The sequence below is a fragment of the Pectinophora gossypiella genome, chromosome 26, assembly GCF_024362695.1.
Source record: "Pectinophora gossypiella chromosome 26, ilPecGoss1.1, whole genome shotgun sequence".
Classification (NCBI taxonomy): Eukaryota; Metazoa; Arthropoda; class Insecta; order Lepidoptera; family Gelechiidae; genus Pectinophora; species Pectinophora gossypiella.
This window is the reverse complement of record NC_065429.1, coordinates 5,465,212-5,482,918: the sequence shown is the minus strand read 5'-3', so window position 1 is coordinate 5,482,918 and position 17,707 is coordinate 5,465,212. Positions and strand designations below refer to the sequence as shown.

Genomic DNA, 17,707 nt, shown 5'->3' with positions numbered 1-17,707 from the left:
TTTTAAGTTATACCTGTCGTTTTTTTATCCACCGAAAAGGAAAGGGACGGGTAATCGACAGGCATAAAATTCGTCGCTGACGTCGCAAACACACGTATCTGCAATTTCTTGCTAAAATAATTTGTATCTTATTGACAATTACAAATGGTGCAAATGAGATTCGCCAAAAATTTCAGATAAGTCTGTTTGCGACGTCAGCGACGGATTTATGGAACACACGTCCATTTTAGGCAGGGATTTTAAACCATCCTAATTGTTATATTGGCCAATAACTCGACATAATTAAGAGGAGCACACGTCAAATGGGTTGCATACCAGCGAGAAGCCTATTTAATCGCGTGGGTTATTCATTAATTTTAAAATTAAGAGTTGTCAATCACTCGTCACTTTCCTTTTCGGCGGATAAGAAAATGACAGGTATAACTTAAAATAAAATTAGGTGTCTGCAGGAATCGGGGCCAATATGTTCATTCGTCTAAGGATCTCTAAAATCAGTGTTGCCACCTTGATCCTCCTATAACCAGGCATATTTAAATTTCAAATGACTACACAAAAACAAATAGTTACAGTTTCCGAAAAAGGTATTATACTTACATACTAATCACTAACACTCTATTAACTATAGAAAAATAACCCTTTTACACACTTAACTTACAATTCAAATTCGCATAAACTTTGTTTGTAACCCTTTTAGGGTTCCACATTAAAAGAGTAAAAAGATAAAAAAAAAATAAGTTTAATAGAATCTGTGCTTTATCAGAAATCGTATAAAGTAGTTTATGTAATAGTTGTAGAGTTACAATTAATGTAATTAAATCAATTTGTCATTCAGACAGGAAAGGAATAAATAAATACTTATTCGACCGTTAAGCTAAACTGCATAAAATTAATTTATGTTTAAAGTCTAAAGCCCCGTATTCACTAGGCAACAATTAAAGGTACTCTTTCACCGGGAGCATTGCCCTGTAATGTAATAATTTATGATTCAATTTTGAGCATTACATTACAATGGTGCTAATTCCTGTAAATACCATCTAATTTTATTTTAAGTTATATCTGTCATTTTCTTATCCGCCGAAAAGGAAAGGGACGGGTAATCGACAAGCATAAAATTTATGGAACACACGTCAATTGTAAGCACAAATCTAAACCAACCGTCTAAAAATTTGACATCCGTCAATAACCCGACACAGTTAAGTAGACAGCACGTCAAACGGATTGCATACCAGCGACGTACCTTTTGATTCGCCCGGGTTATTCATTCATTTACTCATTCTTCCTAAAATTAAGAGCTGTGAATCATCCGTCCCTTTCTTTTTCGACGGATATGAAAATGACGGATATAACTTAAAATAAAATTAGGCGGTGTCTGCAGGAATCGGGGCCAATATTTATATCTACTTATTAACTCCTCCCTCACCGACGTAATGCTCTTTTTTTAACTTTAACTTTATGTATGTACGTATGTGTATATGATACTGAACCCATCCATTTTTAAAACGCCTTTAACGACACATTTTCTCGCCTGTCATATTTCAGATATCATCGAACCATATAGGTTTAAAATAACTTTTTTTTTACAATTGTTACCACTTGGCAGTATATAGCCATTCCATTGCCTGTAACGTCATAAACAAAGTTTTATTGCACATTTTTTTTCTTTTTATTATTGTATAGAGTCTAAAGATAAGCGTTATGGGTCTAAAACCATATTTGGGTCAATTTATGAACTGAACTCGGATACAATATGTCGTAAAATGGAAAAATATATCAGTTTTTCTACCTTCCTTATTATAAAGAGTAAGGAATGTGGTTGCCTGGAAGAAACACATTCAGTAAGGTCGCCAACCAAAGGCGAAGCTTTTCGAAGGACGTAATATACGATCCCGACGACCCGATTACTCTAGCCATAGAGGCGGCCAATCAGCTTGCGACACCAAACACTTCAGAACCCCGATGTTTAAAGTCTAAAACCCCGTATTCACCGACCCGCTAGGGTCGATTAATTCTTTCAAATATTCTTCCTCTCAGACGACGGCCTGAGCCGTTAAGTTTGTGTGCACCCGAATGGACACCAATGTAGTTTATTTTATTTCGTGTATTTTATTTCATTTTTATTAATAATATTAATTTTATTTGATTTTATATATAATTTAATTTTAATTTATCTAATCTAATCTGAAAATAAATAATTTGAATTTGAATTTGGTACCAAAGTGTATTATATCGTGGCCATATCATAGAATTGATCATTTCATGAAATGATCGACCATTTCATGAAATGGTCGTATTTCATGAAATAGAACAACATTCGTTGGCCACATCATAATGTGGTTTGGCCAGATCAATGAACACAAAACGTTTAACGATATGACCAACTAAATGCATGATTACTTCATGATATGGCCAAACGTTAGCGATCATATCGTAAAATAGTAACATTATCCACCGGTAGTGGCGCTGGTGTCGCTTTGTTTATGTTTTGCATAATGGCGGCGGACAATAATTATTCTTGTGTGAACGCGAATAATACGAATAATAATGAGCAAATACAAGATAAAAGTGCATTGAAGCAATGTTTTGACACTAAAGTGAAAAGAAAAGCTCGTATTAACAGTAGACAGCAACTTTATTTTTATTTTTAGGTTATATGGCAAATAATGAAGGTCGAGTGACCACGCTACGTAAATCAATGGACTATTATTGGATTTCAAAATATGATATAATTAAAACTGCGAATGAAGAGATATTAATTTTAAAAAAGAAAAATATAGACGATCCTACTACGATCTTTACTTAAATTATCATAAACCTTTTTTTTATAATTTTTACAAGGCATAACAGTAGGTTAGGGTGCGGCGGGGGTGGCCCTTGGGCCACCCCTACGCCGCCAGTATGTTTATCTTACACACGAAAAGTATACTGAATGATGACCAATGGCATGAAATAGTGTCAAAAAATATGACGACGACTTCAAAGCGAGATGCAGTTACGGCGTATATGTCAACTACATCAACACTCCGTTAATCGAAAACGACTTTTTAATTTTTAATTGACGTTTAAACATTTTTGTACTTTGTACTAGAGTAATACATTATTTCCTATCTTATTTCGCGTTTTTATTACACCACTTATCATGGACACCCTACATTAATGATATGGCCAAACGTGGATGGAAATATCATTAAACGCTGACGTTTCAACGATATGGTCAGTTGAAGTTGGCCATTTCATGAAATACGACCATTTCATGAAATGGTCGATCATTTCATGAAATGGTCAATTCTATGATCTGGCCACGACATATACATATTGTGGGCATCTAGGTGTGGTCGATGCTCTGCTGAATGGAATAGGGAATAACACAGCTGGACAGTGTTGTTGACTGCACTTTTATTAATTTTTATATTATAAAGTTTTAACACACGATACACGTTAGTTAGATTCTAGATTCAGAAGGCAAGTATTGCCATACTTAAAAATATGAAATATAATTTTGTTGGGGTTGCCAACACATATTAATGCTCGTGACCGTACAAACAACATTATTTTACAAAGGTAAATTAAGTGGCTATTCTATGCAACCTTCATTGCTTGCTACCTACATCGTGACATTTTAATTTTATTAAGAATTCTTTATTTTTTGTACCATCTGCAGTTACATATCACTTACAAAAACTTTTAATTACTTATCAGGTAACTTGGATGTACGAAAGCTTCTATGCTCTCACTCCATTATACGACCTCCGTGGTCCAGTGGTTGAGCGTTGGGTTCACGAACTGAAGACCCCGGGTTCAAATCCCGCTTGTCAAGCAAATGTCACAAAAATCACTTTGTGATCCCTAGTTTGGTTAAGACATTACAGGCTGCGATCACCTGATTGTCCGAAAGTAAGATGGTCCGTGCTTCGGAAGGCACGTTAAGCCGTTGGTCCCGGTTACTACTTACTGACGTAAGTACGTACAAAGAGTCATGTCAGGGGCCTTTGGCGGCTCTATAATAACCCTGATACCCGGTTCGGTCGGGATCGTATATGACATCCTTCGAAAAGCTTGGGAAATCGTCGACCGCCGGCGGGGTCGGTATCGGGGTCCTATGTAATTTGAAAATAACCCATGTAACGACTACATACTGGTTGAGCGTTGGGCTCACGATCCGGAGGCCCTGGGTTCGAATCCCTGTGGGGAAATCACACAAAAATTGCTTTGTGATCCCTAATTTGGTCAGAATATCACAAGCTGATCTCCTGATTGTCCGTAAGTAAGTTGACCCATGCTTCGGAAGGTACGTTAAGCCGTTGGTCCCGGTTACTACTTACTGATGTTAGTATGTAGTCATTACATCTATAAAGTATGAAACAAGAAAATAGGAATATTAAAACACATAATACCGGGTTCTTACCACGCTATACTGGTTCTAAAGAGGGTACATGATATTGGTCATGGCTGTACGTGTGGAATTCTATTATGCCGCATCGCTATATTCGTAAATCGTTGACAAATCACACATTTAATGATTACCATTGCCTTAAGCATTTTATAGTCTCATTACTAGGTGTGAGCTTAGTCTTCCGCGTGCCTCTATTGGGCGTAGGTTCGATTCTCGATGATGCTAGATATTCCTAATGAGGCGGCGGTAAATGCAACTCCCCACTCTAGGGTTATGAACCGTATTTTCCTGCTTACCAGCCAAATCAATATGGCTGTGAGGTGGAATACCAACCTCATCAACCCTGGTGTCAGGGTTATTACTGGGCCGCTAAAGGGCCCTGACATGACTCGTGTAACGACTACATATACTGGTTTAGCGTTGGGCTCACGATCCGGAGGGCCCTGGGTTCTTATCCCTTTGGGGAAATCACACAAATTACTTTGTGATCCCTAATTTGGTTAGGACATCACAGGCTGATCTCCTGATTGTCCGTAAGTAAGATGATAAATAATAAATAAAGATCTTTTTATTTTGTTCTCCACAATGTACATAAATGGGTTTCACAAAATAATGCACAATTGAAGGGTATGTACGAGTGGAGACTGGCGCCCGAGATAAGCCAGAGCCTGTGTTTCGGGATCACCAGTGCTCCAGATGTACTTCCCGGATGTCTTAACATTAGTTACCTATATGTATACATGTTTAAGTTTTAAACTAAGAAATTTAATTGGTGTGTGTGTGTGTGTGTGCGCGTGCGTGAGTGCATGCGTGCGTACGTGTGTGTGTTTGTGTGTATAACTCCAGACTAACCTACAACATGATGATGTTGAAGTATGTTAGGTTATGTATATAGGTTAGATATACATGCATATTTGTAAGTATGTTATATATTTGGGTACGTATTCTAAAATTGAAATACTTTACGTAAAAATACCTACGTTCAGAATCCCTAAAATCATTATACCTAATGGTTTTTCTAATTAAATTCAAAATACCGCAAGTTTAAAATGTCAAATGGATTATGCTACCTAAGTTCATAAAGCTAAAACTTGAAATATCTACGTTTAAAATCCCTTAAATTGATGTACCTCAAAGTTTATTGACCTAAATTCAAAATACTGTTAGTATGTGAAGATCAAAAGGTATAAGCAAAAAGAAACACGACCTATTACAGTATTAAATTTTAATCAACATAATGGTTATCAAAAATAAAAGTGTAATTTTCTACTTAGTAATACAAAGGTACAGAAATAATACAGTACACTAAAGTACGATAATAACCAACAAAAATTCATTTAGGTATTTTGACCACTGGGTATTTTAAACGTTGGTGTTATAACTGTAGATATTTTATTACATTAGACATTTAGTCCATTAGTTTTTTTAAACTTAGGTATTTTATAAGTCGGCGTTATAAGCTAAGGTATTATAAACCATTAGGTATAATGATTTTAGGGATTCTGAACGTAGGTATTTTTACGTAAAGTATTTCAATTTTAGATATTCAAATACGTACCCATAATATATATTTATTTGCATATATTTATTGGTAAGATGTACTTATAGTTTGTACCCGCAATATTTCAATTTTTTTATATTTTTCCTCACCTTATGGTTGTCTGGAAGAAATCGCTTTAAGCGATAAGGCCGCCATTTGCCATTTACTTAAGAGTCTTTTTGTTATTATTTATTTTTATTTTGGTGCAATAAAGTGAATTTGTATTGTATTGTATGATCCGTGCTTCGGAAGGCACGTTGAGCCGTTGGTCCCGGTTACTACTTACCGATGTAAGTATGTAGTCATTACATGAGCCATGTCAGGGGCCTTTGGCGTCTCAATAATAACCCTGATACCAGGGTTGATGGGGTTGGTAATCCACCTCACAACCCACATGATAGAAGATAGCATATTAGAATCTACTCGGACACATAAAAGCGACCACTCAATTATTACTCACGAAATCTCAGAAACTACAAGTACTGGGAGTCTCAAATTTTGCATGCGGGTTGTTTTTAAGATGAAGGTGCTCACTAAGACAGGGATTTTGTGAAATTCAACCCCCAAGGGGTTAAAAAAGGGGTTGAAAGTTACAAGTTAATCATTTGTGATCCAAACATGAATACGAAAACAAATCCGAAAATTATTGATTTAGGCACGTGCTGGATTCGAACCTGCGACCTCAAAGTGAGAGACAAGCCTTCTACCAACTGGGCTACCACGTCTTCATATTAATAAGAATCATTCATAATATTATACAGACCACAATCTCTGTAGGTTTTCCTGACATGCGCAGGAAGATAAGTAGATTTAAGAAAATAATGAGTTTATTTATTTTTACTGACCGACTCCTGCGCACATCGCATCAGTTCATAAAACAACAATAAAAGAGAATTTCGAGAATGAAATAAAAAATCTAAAAAATGATGTCGTTCATTCACCGATTGAGGAAGCAAGGCGTATGCGCATAGGCCGGGTGCATGCATAACATAAGTTCATGATTACATCCCAATTGGGGTAGTCAGAGGTACATCAGCAACAGCCTCCGTGGTCTAGTGGTTAGAGCATTGGGCTCACGATGTGGAGGTCCAGGTTTGGTTCCCGACGGGGACAATGTCAAAAATCACTTTGTGAGACTGTCCTCTGTTTTGCAAGCACATTGCAGGCTGAATCACCTGGTTGTCTGAAAAAAATAAGATAATTCCGTGCTTTGGAAGGTACGTTAAGCGGTTAGTCCTGAGTTACCAGCCAAAGCAGCGTGGTGGAGTATGCTCCATAGTCCTGTGCCTTGCAATGGGACGAATATTGGATGTTTATGTTATGTAGAGATACATTCATCGCAAGATGAACTAAGTACCCACACCTCACCGAGCTTTCTGTTAGACCAACGTGACAGGTGAGCCGTATCGCCGTCTATAATGGTCGAGCCAACAGTGTTCGTGAAAAATTCACTTAATATAACAAAATGACTCATTTGTGTATGTCTGGTACCGGGGTTCGAATTTGCGCTTCCAATTTGAGAATATTAGAATTAAGAATGATCAATATAATATGTAATACACACATACATACATAAACTCACGCCTATGTCCCACCGGGGTAAGTAGAGATAATGGAATTTAATTTGCTTCGATCCTGACACACTTCTGTTGTTTCCTCGCCGGTTCAGAGTAGATCGTACTAAATCTTTTCTAAGGACATCTCCAATTTGGTCAAAAATAAATGTAATGTAACATTCTCACATCAAATGTAGCAACAAGCGGCAAAGAAAGAGGGTATACAGATATGTTTGGCCTTAGATAATTATGGACCTACCTACTCCACTCCAATTTCAACAGTCGTCCCGTGATCATGGCACTTGCAACAGTGTTGAAATATCGGGAGTCTTATATCCCTGATTAACGCAGTAAGAATCCGGTATTATGTGTTTTAATTAGATATTACAAAAATAAATTAATCAAACGGCCTCCGTGGTCCAGTGGTTGAGCGTTGGACTCACGATCCGGAGGTCCTGGGTTCGATTCCCAGTGGGGACATATCACAAAAATTACTTTGTGGTCCCTAGTTTGGTTAGGACATTACAGGCTGATCACCTGATTGTCCGAAAGTAAGACGATCCGTGCTTCGGAAGGCACGTTAAGCCGTTGGTCCCGGTTACTACTTACTGTGTAAGTACGTAGTCGTTATAAATCAAATCAATTTATAATTTAAAAATGAGTCATGTCAGGGGCCTTTGGCGGCTCAATAGTAACCCTGACACCAGGGTTGATGAGGTTAGTAATTCGCCTCAAAACCCACACGATAGAAGAAGAAGAATAAATTAATCAAATCAATTTTATTTATTAATGTATTTTTTTTTCAGGTATGACTCCCGGCCTACAATATAGCTTGTATGGATCTGTATCGAGTGCGATGCGGGAGGCAATTACAGATGGCAGGTGCCGACAATGGTCGCGGTCAAGCTATAAGGAACCAATTTCGTGTGAGTTTTCGTATAAAGTATTTTTTTTTTTTCTATTTACTTACGCGTCATTGCATTGTCTTTATGTACCGGACAATTATTGCAACGTGCGACGGCAACCGCAAATGTTTAAAGTCCCGCTGTCGAGAACCAATCTTGGTTGGTACTCGCCGGTTACTCGCGCGATGCGGATGCTTAACGCCCTGGCCCAGGACAACCCGGACGTTGATCTGTACAGCTGTTCGGTGGCCAAATTCACAGATGTGGCATTTCGCTATTGTTCACGTTAAATAATAATAATTGTTATGTCTTATATGTGTTTGTTTCAGTCGAATTGGTTTTTACTGTAATGGCTGAATGTAAAACTGTAAAAATAAATAAATAAATAAATAAATAAATTTTGTAACTAATACAAAATCGTTTCATGCGGAAAGCCACGGGAGCTCCGTAGTTCCTTCGCAATGAAAATCTGCACAATCAGGTGACTAGCATGATTAACAAAACTAGAGATCACAAAGTGAGTTTTGTGATAAGTCCCCACCGGGATTCGAACTCGGGACCTGCGGATCGTGAGCCCAACGCTCGACCACTGGACTAGGGAAGCCGTTTTGAGTTAAATAAAGTCTTTACATTCACTACATGGCCAGACACATGGGGAGCTCTGAATTTAAGTGTTTTTTTAAACTAAGTATTTAATTCTTGGTTCACTTCTATATAGAACCTTGTCACAATATTAAATTGGACCGGTCTGTACTCCACATACGAATACCGCTGAATGTCAAGGTGAGACAAGGTTGCATATTTCTTACCGGACGCCCTTTGCTCACAATTTTGTTTTCATTAAGGAGGATTTTCATGTTTTTTGTCTTTTACATAGTTGAGATAAGATATTGACAAGTTTATTTTTTATCGTATTAAGCTTTTTAATGAGGAGCTCGGTGGCGCAGCGGTAAACGCGCTCGGTCTGCGATTGATGAAGTTAAGCAACTTTCGCAAAGGCCGGTCATAGGATGGGTGACTACAAAAAAAAGTTTTCATCTCGAGCTCCTCCGTGCTTCGGAAGGCACGTTAAGCCGTTGGTCCCGGCTGTATTAGCAGTCGTTAATAACCATCAATCCGCACTGGGCCCGCGTGATGGTTTAAGGCCCGATCTCCCTATCCATCCATAGGGAAGGCCCGTGCCCCAGCAGTGGGGACGTTAATGGGCTGATGATGATGACATGTGACAGCCCAGTTAGTAAGACCGCGTGACTTACATTCTAGTGTAACGGGATCGAATCCCGGCTGGGGCTCTAAACCATTAAATTCGACTAAAACAAATACATAATACAAATAAACTATTATATTGCACGAAATTAGCAGCCTCCGTGGTCTAGTGGTTAGAGCGTTAGGCTCACGATCTGGAGGTCCGGGTTCGATTCCTGTTGGGGACATTGTCGAAATCACTTTGTGAGACTGTCCTTTGTTTGGTAAAGACTTGTCAGGCTTGAATCATCTGATTGTCCGAAGAAGTAAGATGATTCTGTGTTTCGGAGGGCACGTTAAGCCGTTGGCCATTAGCCGTAAAAAAAAACACCTCCACCAACCCGCATTGGAGCAGCGTGGTGGAGTATGCTCCATACCCCCTCCGGTTGATTGAGGGGAGGCCTATAGTGGGACGTATATAGGCTGTTTATGTTATGTATGTTATGTATGCACGAAAATAAAAGAAAATATTCACAAAAGAGACTTAACTAAGTACATGTCAATTTTTTTTTGGGCTCACGATCCGGAAGCCCCTGATTCGAATCCCGGTGGAGACATATCACAAAAATCACTTTGTGATCACTAGTTTGGTTAGGGCATTACACGCTGATCACCTGATTGTCCGAAAGTAAGATGATCCGTGCTTCGGAAGGCACGTTAAGCCGTTGGTCCTGGTTACTACTTACTGATGTAATTATGTAGTCATTATATGAGCCATGTCAGGGGCCTTTGGCGGCTCAGTAATAACCCTGACACCAGGGTTGATGAGGTTGCTATTCCACCTCATATCCCACACGATAAGAAGAAGAAGAAGAAGAAGAAGAAGCGTGGAGTATGGTCCATATCCCCTGCGGTTGATGGAGATCAGACCTGTATCCAGCTGCAGTTATGTTATTTTATGCGTAAACGCATAAATAATATACAAATTGATCTAGTTGGCAATGTGTTAGATTATGTAAAATAGGTAGGTAAGTAACGCATACTAAATAGATAATTATAAAGCACATAGAGATCCGGAAATCATTTAATTTGAATCATGTTTAATCGAATCATAACATAAATATGTATGAATGTATAAGGTATTAGATGAAAATATATAAGTAGGGTAAGTAGGGTGTTAGCAAGTAGATAATGCCATCTGCGGCAAATCTACAATAAGTCACGTCAAAAAAAATATATTTTTTTATTGTTCCATCTAATTAGATAGTAGATAGATAAATGCATTTACCTTCGTAAGACATACCACACAAGTCTAAACTATTCATAGAACAAAATTATTCAATTCTTCTTCTTATCGTGTGGGTTGTGAGGTGACGTACCAACCTCATCAACCTTGGTGTCAGGGTTACTATTGAGCCGCCAAAGGCCCCTGACATGACTCATGTAACGACTACTTACTTACATCAGTAAGTAGTAACCGGGACCAACGGCTTAACGTGCCTTCCGAAGCACGGATCATCTTACTTTCGGACAATCAGGTGATCAGCCTGTAATGTCCTAACCAAACTAGGGATCACAAAGTGATTTTTGTGATATGTCCCCACCGGGATTCGAACCCGGGGCCTCCGGATCGTGAGTCCAACGCTCAACCACTGGACCACAGAGGCCGTTTTTTGATTATTCAATAATTGTAGTAATTTGACATTGATATCTCACTTATTAAGTACATTGAAATATGCATGTGGTACTCGTTACAATAATTATCTGTTAGATGGAAATAATTGCATAATTTACATAATACCTATCATAGAATAACATACATAACATAAACAGCCTATACAGGGTAATAGTAACACGTAACGAATACTGAGGGGGATGATTCAGACCATGATTCTGAGTTGATATCAAGTGGTATTTTGCTGTCGGAAAATTCATGAAAATTTTAGTGTGTTTTTTTTACTTATTTTCTGTTTCATACTATTGCGACGGAAAATTCCACTTGATATCAACTCAGAATCATGGCTCGAATCATCGTTACGATGTCACTACCGAACGCCCTATATCCTCAATCAACCGGAGGGGGTATGGAGCATACTCCACCACGCTGCTCCACTGCGGATTGGTGCAAATATACGCAATAAAGTATTTCTTATGTTTTGTTTGCGTTAATAAAATATATTTGATTTTATGTATATCGTTCTACGTCATTTGCCCTAAGGTTGCCTGGAAGAAATTGCTATTTAGCAATAAGGCCGCCGATTGTACTTCTCCTGTCACATTTGTAATTGTTTTTAGTGTTGTGTTTATGCATATAAACGCAATAAAGCGTTTTTGTATTGTATTCTATTGTTATTTGAAGAGGTTATGCGCTGAACGCCGGAACCATAGCACAATGAAGGCTGCCAATCATATTAAATATTGTAATTGAACAAAGAATGCAACTGTTCTAATATCCTACTATAAACCAACAATGTTATTGTATTCAAATTCGCAGTCGAACCGCCAAGCTACGCAACGGTGGAATAGATGAAGAGATTGGTGTCATAATGTTTGTTTTAGGATAATAATGTCTTGCCCGTTAAGATAATCAACAACAAACAACAACAAAATTCTATATTACTCAAACAAGGTAAAATTAAAACAGTTAACAGCGAGCCCTGCACTAGGGATCACCTTGTATCGCAGTGGCTTAATGAGATACAATTTTCGCTTAAAATTAATAAAATTATACATCAAGTCCGGTGGAAACTTAACTTACTAGTAGAATAATACAGTTAAAAATTATTAAAAAAAAAATAGGACATAACAAACCTTAGAATCTAAAACATTTAGAACAATCTTAAAAGATATCGAGATCAAGATAAAAATACAACAAAATTTTAAGTTATAAAAAGGACATGTAACAATAGAAGTATTAGGTATAAAGCAAGTAATATGTGTAAGGGGATAGTGAATGAGTTTGCGTGCGTGCGTGCGTGCGTGCGTGCGTGCGTGCGTGGGTTCGTGCGTGCATGCGTGCGTGCGTGCGTGCGTGCGTGCGTGTGTGTGTGTGTGCGGCAGCACACCCTCGCCGCAAAAAGCGTAAATATTAAATATTGTAGTAGGGAATCACATTCACCCAAAAAGTGTAATTTGTCGCGAGCTCTTAGTCTATGACTCTATAAAAGGATATTGTACGTCCTTGCATTGTCCAACCTGATATAATGGGCGTAACACCGAATATTTAAACATGGGTTCAACCGCCAATCAAACTAATTGCAGTGAAATTTTCATCATTTTTGGTCCAGTCGAGGTTATGATGATTTTCGGAAAATTAAAATAATAATTTAACAAGCAGGTGCATAGTTTGTTAATATGGTAAATAACACTTACGAATTTAAGTGGATGTAATTGTTTTGTTCCTTAAAGAAAGAAAAAGATGTAAGTATTTGGAAGAATTTGAAAAGAATTTGTTTTTATATAATGTTTGGATCATAAAATGATTATCATGTGCTCAGCGGTGAAGGAAAACATCGTGTGGAGACCCACGAACTTCGTGTAGCACTCTCAATTCTTGTCTATCAAAGGCCACTTCTTTCACTTTATAAGACACGGCGTTCGCCTTCTCTTTAATCTGTTCCATGTAAGCTCTTTTTGGTTATCCCTTCCTCTCTTTCCTTGTAGCTTACCTTCTATGATGTTAAAAGAGTTAGAAAAGGTAAAAGAGTTAGAAATTCAAAATAATAACTTAAAAGAAAAATTGGTTATTGCTGAAAATGAAATAGAGAATCTCATATCAGAAAGTTATAAATTAAAAAAGCTCCTTGCTGTTCACGAATCTAAAATAAAAAAATTAACTCTTATCTGCAAATCGACTTCAAGTTCAAAAAATGTCACTAAACGAAAAAGGCGAACAGACCTAAATGTGACCAAATTGAATTTCTCGGAAGAAGATAGTGAAACTCCGACGTCCCAACCTAAAGTGCTATCTACTCCATCGATTGATGAACACATAATTGACACACCAACACGTATAGTATACCGTAAAGACTTCTCTTCATCACCTATCGACAGGGAACTCAAGGATAATATAACAACACAGGAGGATGGACAAACAGATGATAAGAACTTGGGACAATCAGATGACATAATTAATGCAACAATTAAAATGAAAAGTAGTGACATAAATATACAGAAACGACGTGTAATAATATTCTCAGACAACCAAGGAACAGGAATTCGTAACATTATCCAGAATATATTAGGATCCAACTACGAAGTATTCTGCTTTTACAAACCTGGAGCAAACCTTGGACAACTTCTTGACTCCGTGATTTCGCAATGTAAAGACATGACTAAGAATGACTATATTGTTATAATTGGAGGACAAAATGATAATAACCCTTCTGACCTATTGATTAACTTGTATTTTTATGTAAGCAAGCTGAAGCACACCAATGTCATTGTTTCAGAAGTAATTAGAAACCGTTATTTACGGGAACAAATGTTAAATTATAATATGCGGGCTCAGTGTTCTCAGTTTTCCTTTTGTACTTTCTTGGACATGGGTTTTGCATCTGATGGATATTATGGTAATAGGAAAAAATATATAGGCGGAAATATAGTCCGTGAGATTTTACGTACAGGATATAAAATATCTTATGATACGTACGAACGCAGGAATAAACAAAATCACGTCACGGAACCGACCAACACTCTTGCTACATCAAGTGTGATGGTGTCTAGGGGTACTCAAACAGATGAGATATCTCTTGCTTCATGTGGTGTTCAAACAGTTTTTTTTCGTTCCCAACGCAAATGAATTTAGGCTACTACATCAAAACATTGCTGGCCTTTTAGGCAAATGTGACGAGCTGGATTTACTTTTGGAGGATTTTAATAAACAATTTCACATCTTGTGCTTCGGAGAAACCAACTTAAATAATAATAATATAAATCTACTGAAAATTAAAAACTTTAAATTAGCGGCAAATTACAATAGGGGGACAGGAAGCCGTGGTGGGGTCTGCATCTGTGTTAGAAATACCGTACAGTACAGAAATTTGGATTGGATAGCAGAACTATGCGTAGATAAAGTATTCGAATGTTGCGGCATAGAGATTCCACAAATTAATCTTATAGTGTTATGCGTATATCGTAGTCCAAACAGCTCAGCAAACACATTCACCGATAAATTAGAATTAACTTTAGAAAGACTCTTTGTAGCTCAATCCAGATTAAAAAAGAAGATTATAATAATGGGAGATTTTAACATAGATAATTTAGTCGAGACATCAGTACTTACACATTTACAGAGTGTACTAGGGTCCTTTCACCTATCTTTACAAATAAACGAAGCTACCAGAACAACAATGACCACAGCGACATGCATTGATAATATAGCGACGAATATAAAGTCATGTTCTACAAAAGTTCATCAAACTGGCTTATCCGATCATACAGCACAAAGCATCACCTTTGCGAGCAGAAACGAATATGAAATCAAATACTGGCATGTTTTTAAGCGTGACCTTAATAACTACAATATGAAAATATTCAATAAATATCTTAAGGAAATAAAATTCACAGACGTCTTAAATAAATTGTGTGTAAATCAAGCCTTTGATTCATTCATATCGGTTTATAAACTGTTGTATGACCTTTGCTTTCCGATCAAAAAGATTAAAGTGAGTAATCTTTCTACTTGTAACTGGAAAACAAAGGCTATTAGAAAGGCATGTAGAAAAAAGAGACTATTACATTATGAGTTAATAAAAAATAAAACTGCCATTAAACAAAATTATTATAAAAAATATACAAAAACATTAAAAAGACTAATTAAATATAGCAAAATTAAATCAAATGACAATATAATACAAAATAGCGACAATAGAACAAAATCGACATGGAAAATTATAAACAGTACAGTAAATAAAATAGGTAAGGTACCTTCTTTTTTAGAATCTTTATGTGTTGACAATAAGGTAACAAAAGACCCTCAAACAATCTGTGATAAAATAAATTCCCATTATATAAACTTAAATATCAGAAATGTAAATGTAATCAATCAATATAAATCACATACCGAACGAAGTCTTAATTCAATATATTTGAAACCGTTATATAAGCCAGAGCTTATAAAAATAATTAAAGACTTAAAAAATAAGCAGAGCACGGGATTTGATCAAGTGCATACAAAAGTGCTAAAAAACTCAGCACCTTTAATTTTGGAGCCTTTGCTGTACATTATAAATTTGTCCCTTGAGACTGGAGTTTTTCCGGATGAACTTAAAAAAACCGTGATTAAACCACTGTATAAAAAGGGTTCAAAAATGGATGTAAATAATTACAGGCCTGTGGCACTATTGTCAGTATTTTCAAAGGTATTTGAAAAGGTAATGTATTCGAGGGTAATTAATTTTATGGATAAGTATAGAATAATAAGTAGTTCACAAAACGGATTCAGGAAAGGTCACTCCACGTCTCTTGCATTATTTAAAATGCTGCAAGGCATATGGGAAGCGATAGACAGTAAAGAATCTGCAACAGTGATTTTACTGGATCTGAGCAAGGCTTTTGATTGTGTCAAATATCCTATACTGCTTACACAGCTACAATATATAGGTATACGTGGAAAAGCTCTGGAATGGTTTAGTTCATACCTGAACAATAGACTACAGTCAACGGAGGTGGTGTCCCTTAATAGGAACTCAAATACCATCGAAACATATAGGTCATCGTTTGAAAAAATCAAATTGGGTGTGCCTCAAGGGAGTATACTAGGGCCCTTGTTGTTCCTTATATATATAAACGAGCTGCCACTTCACTTGAATCATCGTTGTGTGCTGTTTGCTGATGATACATCGGTACTTATTAGGGGACAGAGACTAAATGCTTTGGAACATGAAGCGGAAATTAATAGAACACTGGGTTGTTTGATTTCTTGGTTAGATAGTATTAATTTAAAAGTAAATCTAAGTAAAACCAAATTCATACAGTTTCATCCTCATCAGGTTCAGCCGCTTAATTTAAAAATTCAGTACCAGTCCATGAGCCTAGAGCAGGTAAAAAGAGCGTCATTCTTGGGTATAATAATGGACAGTCACCTGAACTGGAAATCTCATGTGGAACAATTGCAGGCTAAACTGGGAAGCAGCCTCTACGCCATTAAAGCCTTAGCAAAAATGTCATCTAGAGGGACAGTTATCACGGCCTATTATGGTTATGTATATCCGCTTCTTTGTTATGGAATCGTGTTTTGGGGTAATTCTACAGATGTTGAACTTATATTCAGATTGCAAAAAAAATGTGTAAGGGCCATTTATCAAAGGGACTATCTGACTAGCTGCAGACCTCTGTTTAGGGAGGGGGAATTGTTAACTCTGACATGCATCTATATACTAGAGTTATGTTCTTTCGTAAGAAAACACAACGATTTTTTCCCGATAGATAACAGGCAATTTAACAACCGTAACTTAAGACACAAAGCAACATTAATGATTACAAGTAAAAGGACAAAAATTTCTAGTCAAGGCACATATCATTCAGCAATAAAAATATTCAATCATCTACCTATAGATATTAGAAAAGAAAATAATATACAGTTTAAAAAGTGTCTTAAGAAATGGCTAATACAAAAATGTTTTTATAATCTGAAAGAATATTTTGATTGGAATAATAAATATAATATTATATAATAAACGAGACATTGTATTATAGTATTATTATTATTATTATTTTTTTTTTTAATATGTAGACTCTTTGTTTGCTAGGGTTATTAATTTGCACACTAGATTGACAATAAATTAATTTTAATATTGTATATAATTATGTAATGATGCACGCCCGATTGACTATGAATTAAATTTTAATATTGTAATATTTAAGTACATACCTATGTAATGTTGCACGCCCGATTGGGTTAAATTGTACCTAAGAACTGTATTTTTTCTTTTTATAATGTAACTATGACATCTTTTTTTTTTTTGGACTGTACAATTGCAATAAAACACTTTTGATTTTTGATTTTGATTTTGATGTTTTTAATAAATTCGTCGTGTCTTATTAAGTGACGTAAGTAATTTACAATCCGTCAAAAAATACCTTCTGTGGTCCAGTTTGAGCGTTGGGCTCACGATCCGGAGGTACGGGG

At 36.6% G+C, this 17,707-nt stretch overlaps 2 protein-coding genes across 5 annotated transcripts in view; one reads left to right on the top strand and one right to left on the bottom strand.

Annotated features, from left to right (window-relative positions):
• Positions 1-17,707, bottom strand: part of LOC126378465 (glucose-6-phosphatase catalytic subunit 1) — a 214,899-nt gene that overhangs the window by 172,586 nt on the left and 24,606 nt on the right. The window lies entirely within an intron of this gene.
• LOC126378306 (uncharacterized) overlaps positions 1-17,707 on the top strand; it is a 43,596-nt gene that overhangs the window by 21,714 nt on the left and 4,175 nt on the right. The window contains exon 2 of the mRNA XM_050026499.1: positions 8,293-8,412. Coding sequence (XP_049882456.1) covers positions 8,323-8,412 — 90 coding nt within the window. The 5' untranslated portion in view covers positions 8,293-8,322. The remainder of the gene's footprint in view (positions 1-8,292; positions 8,413-17,707) is intronic.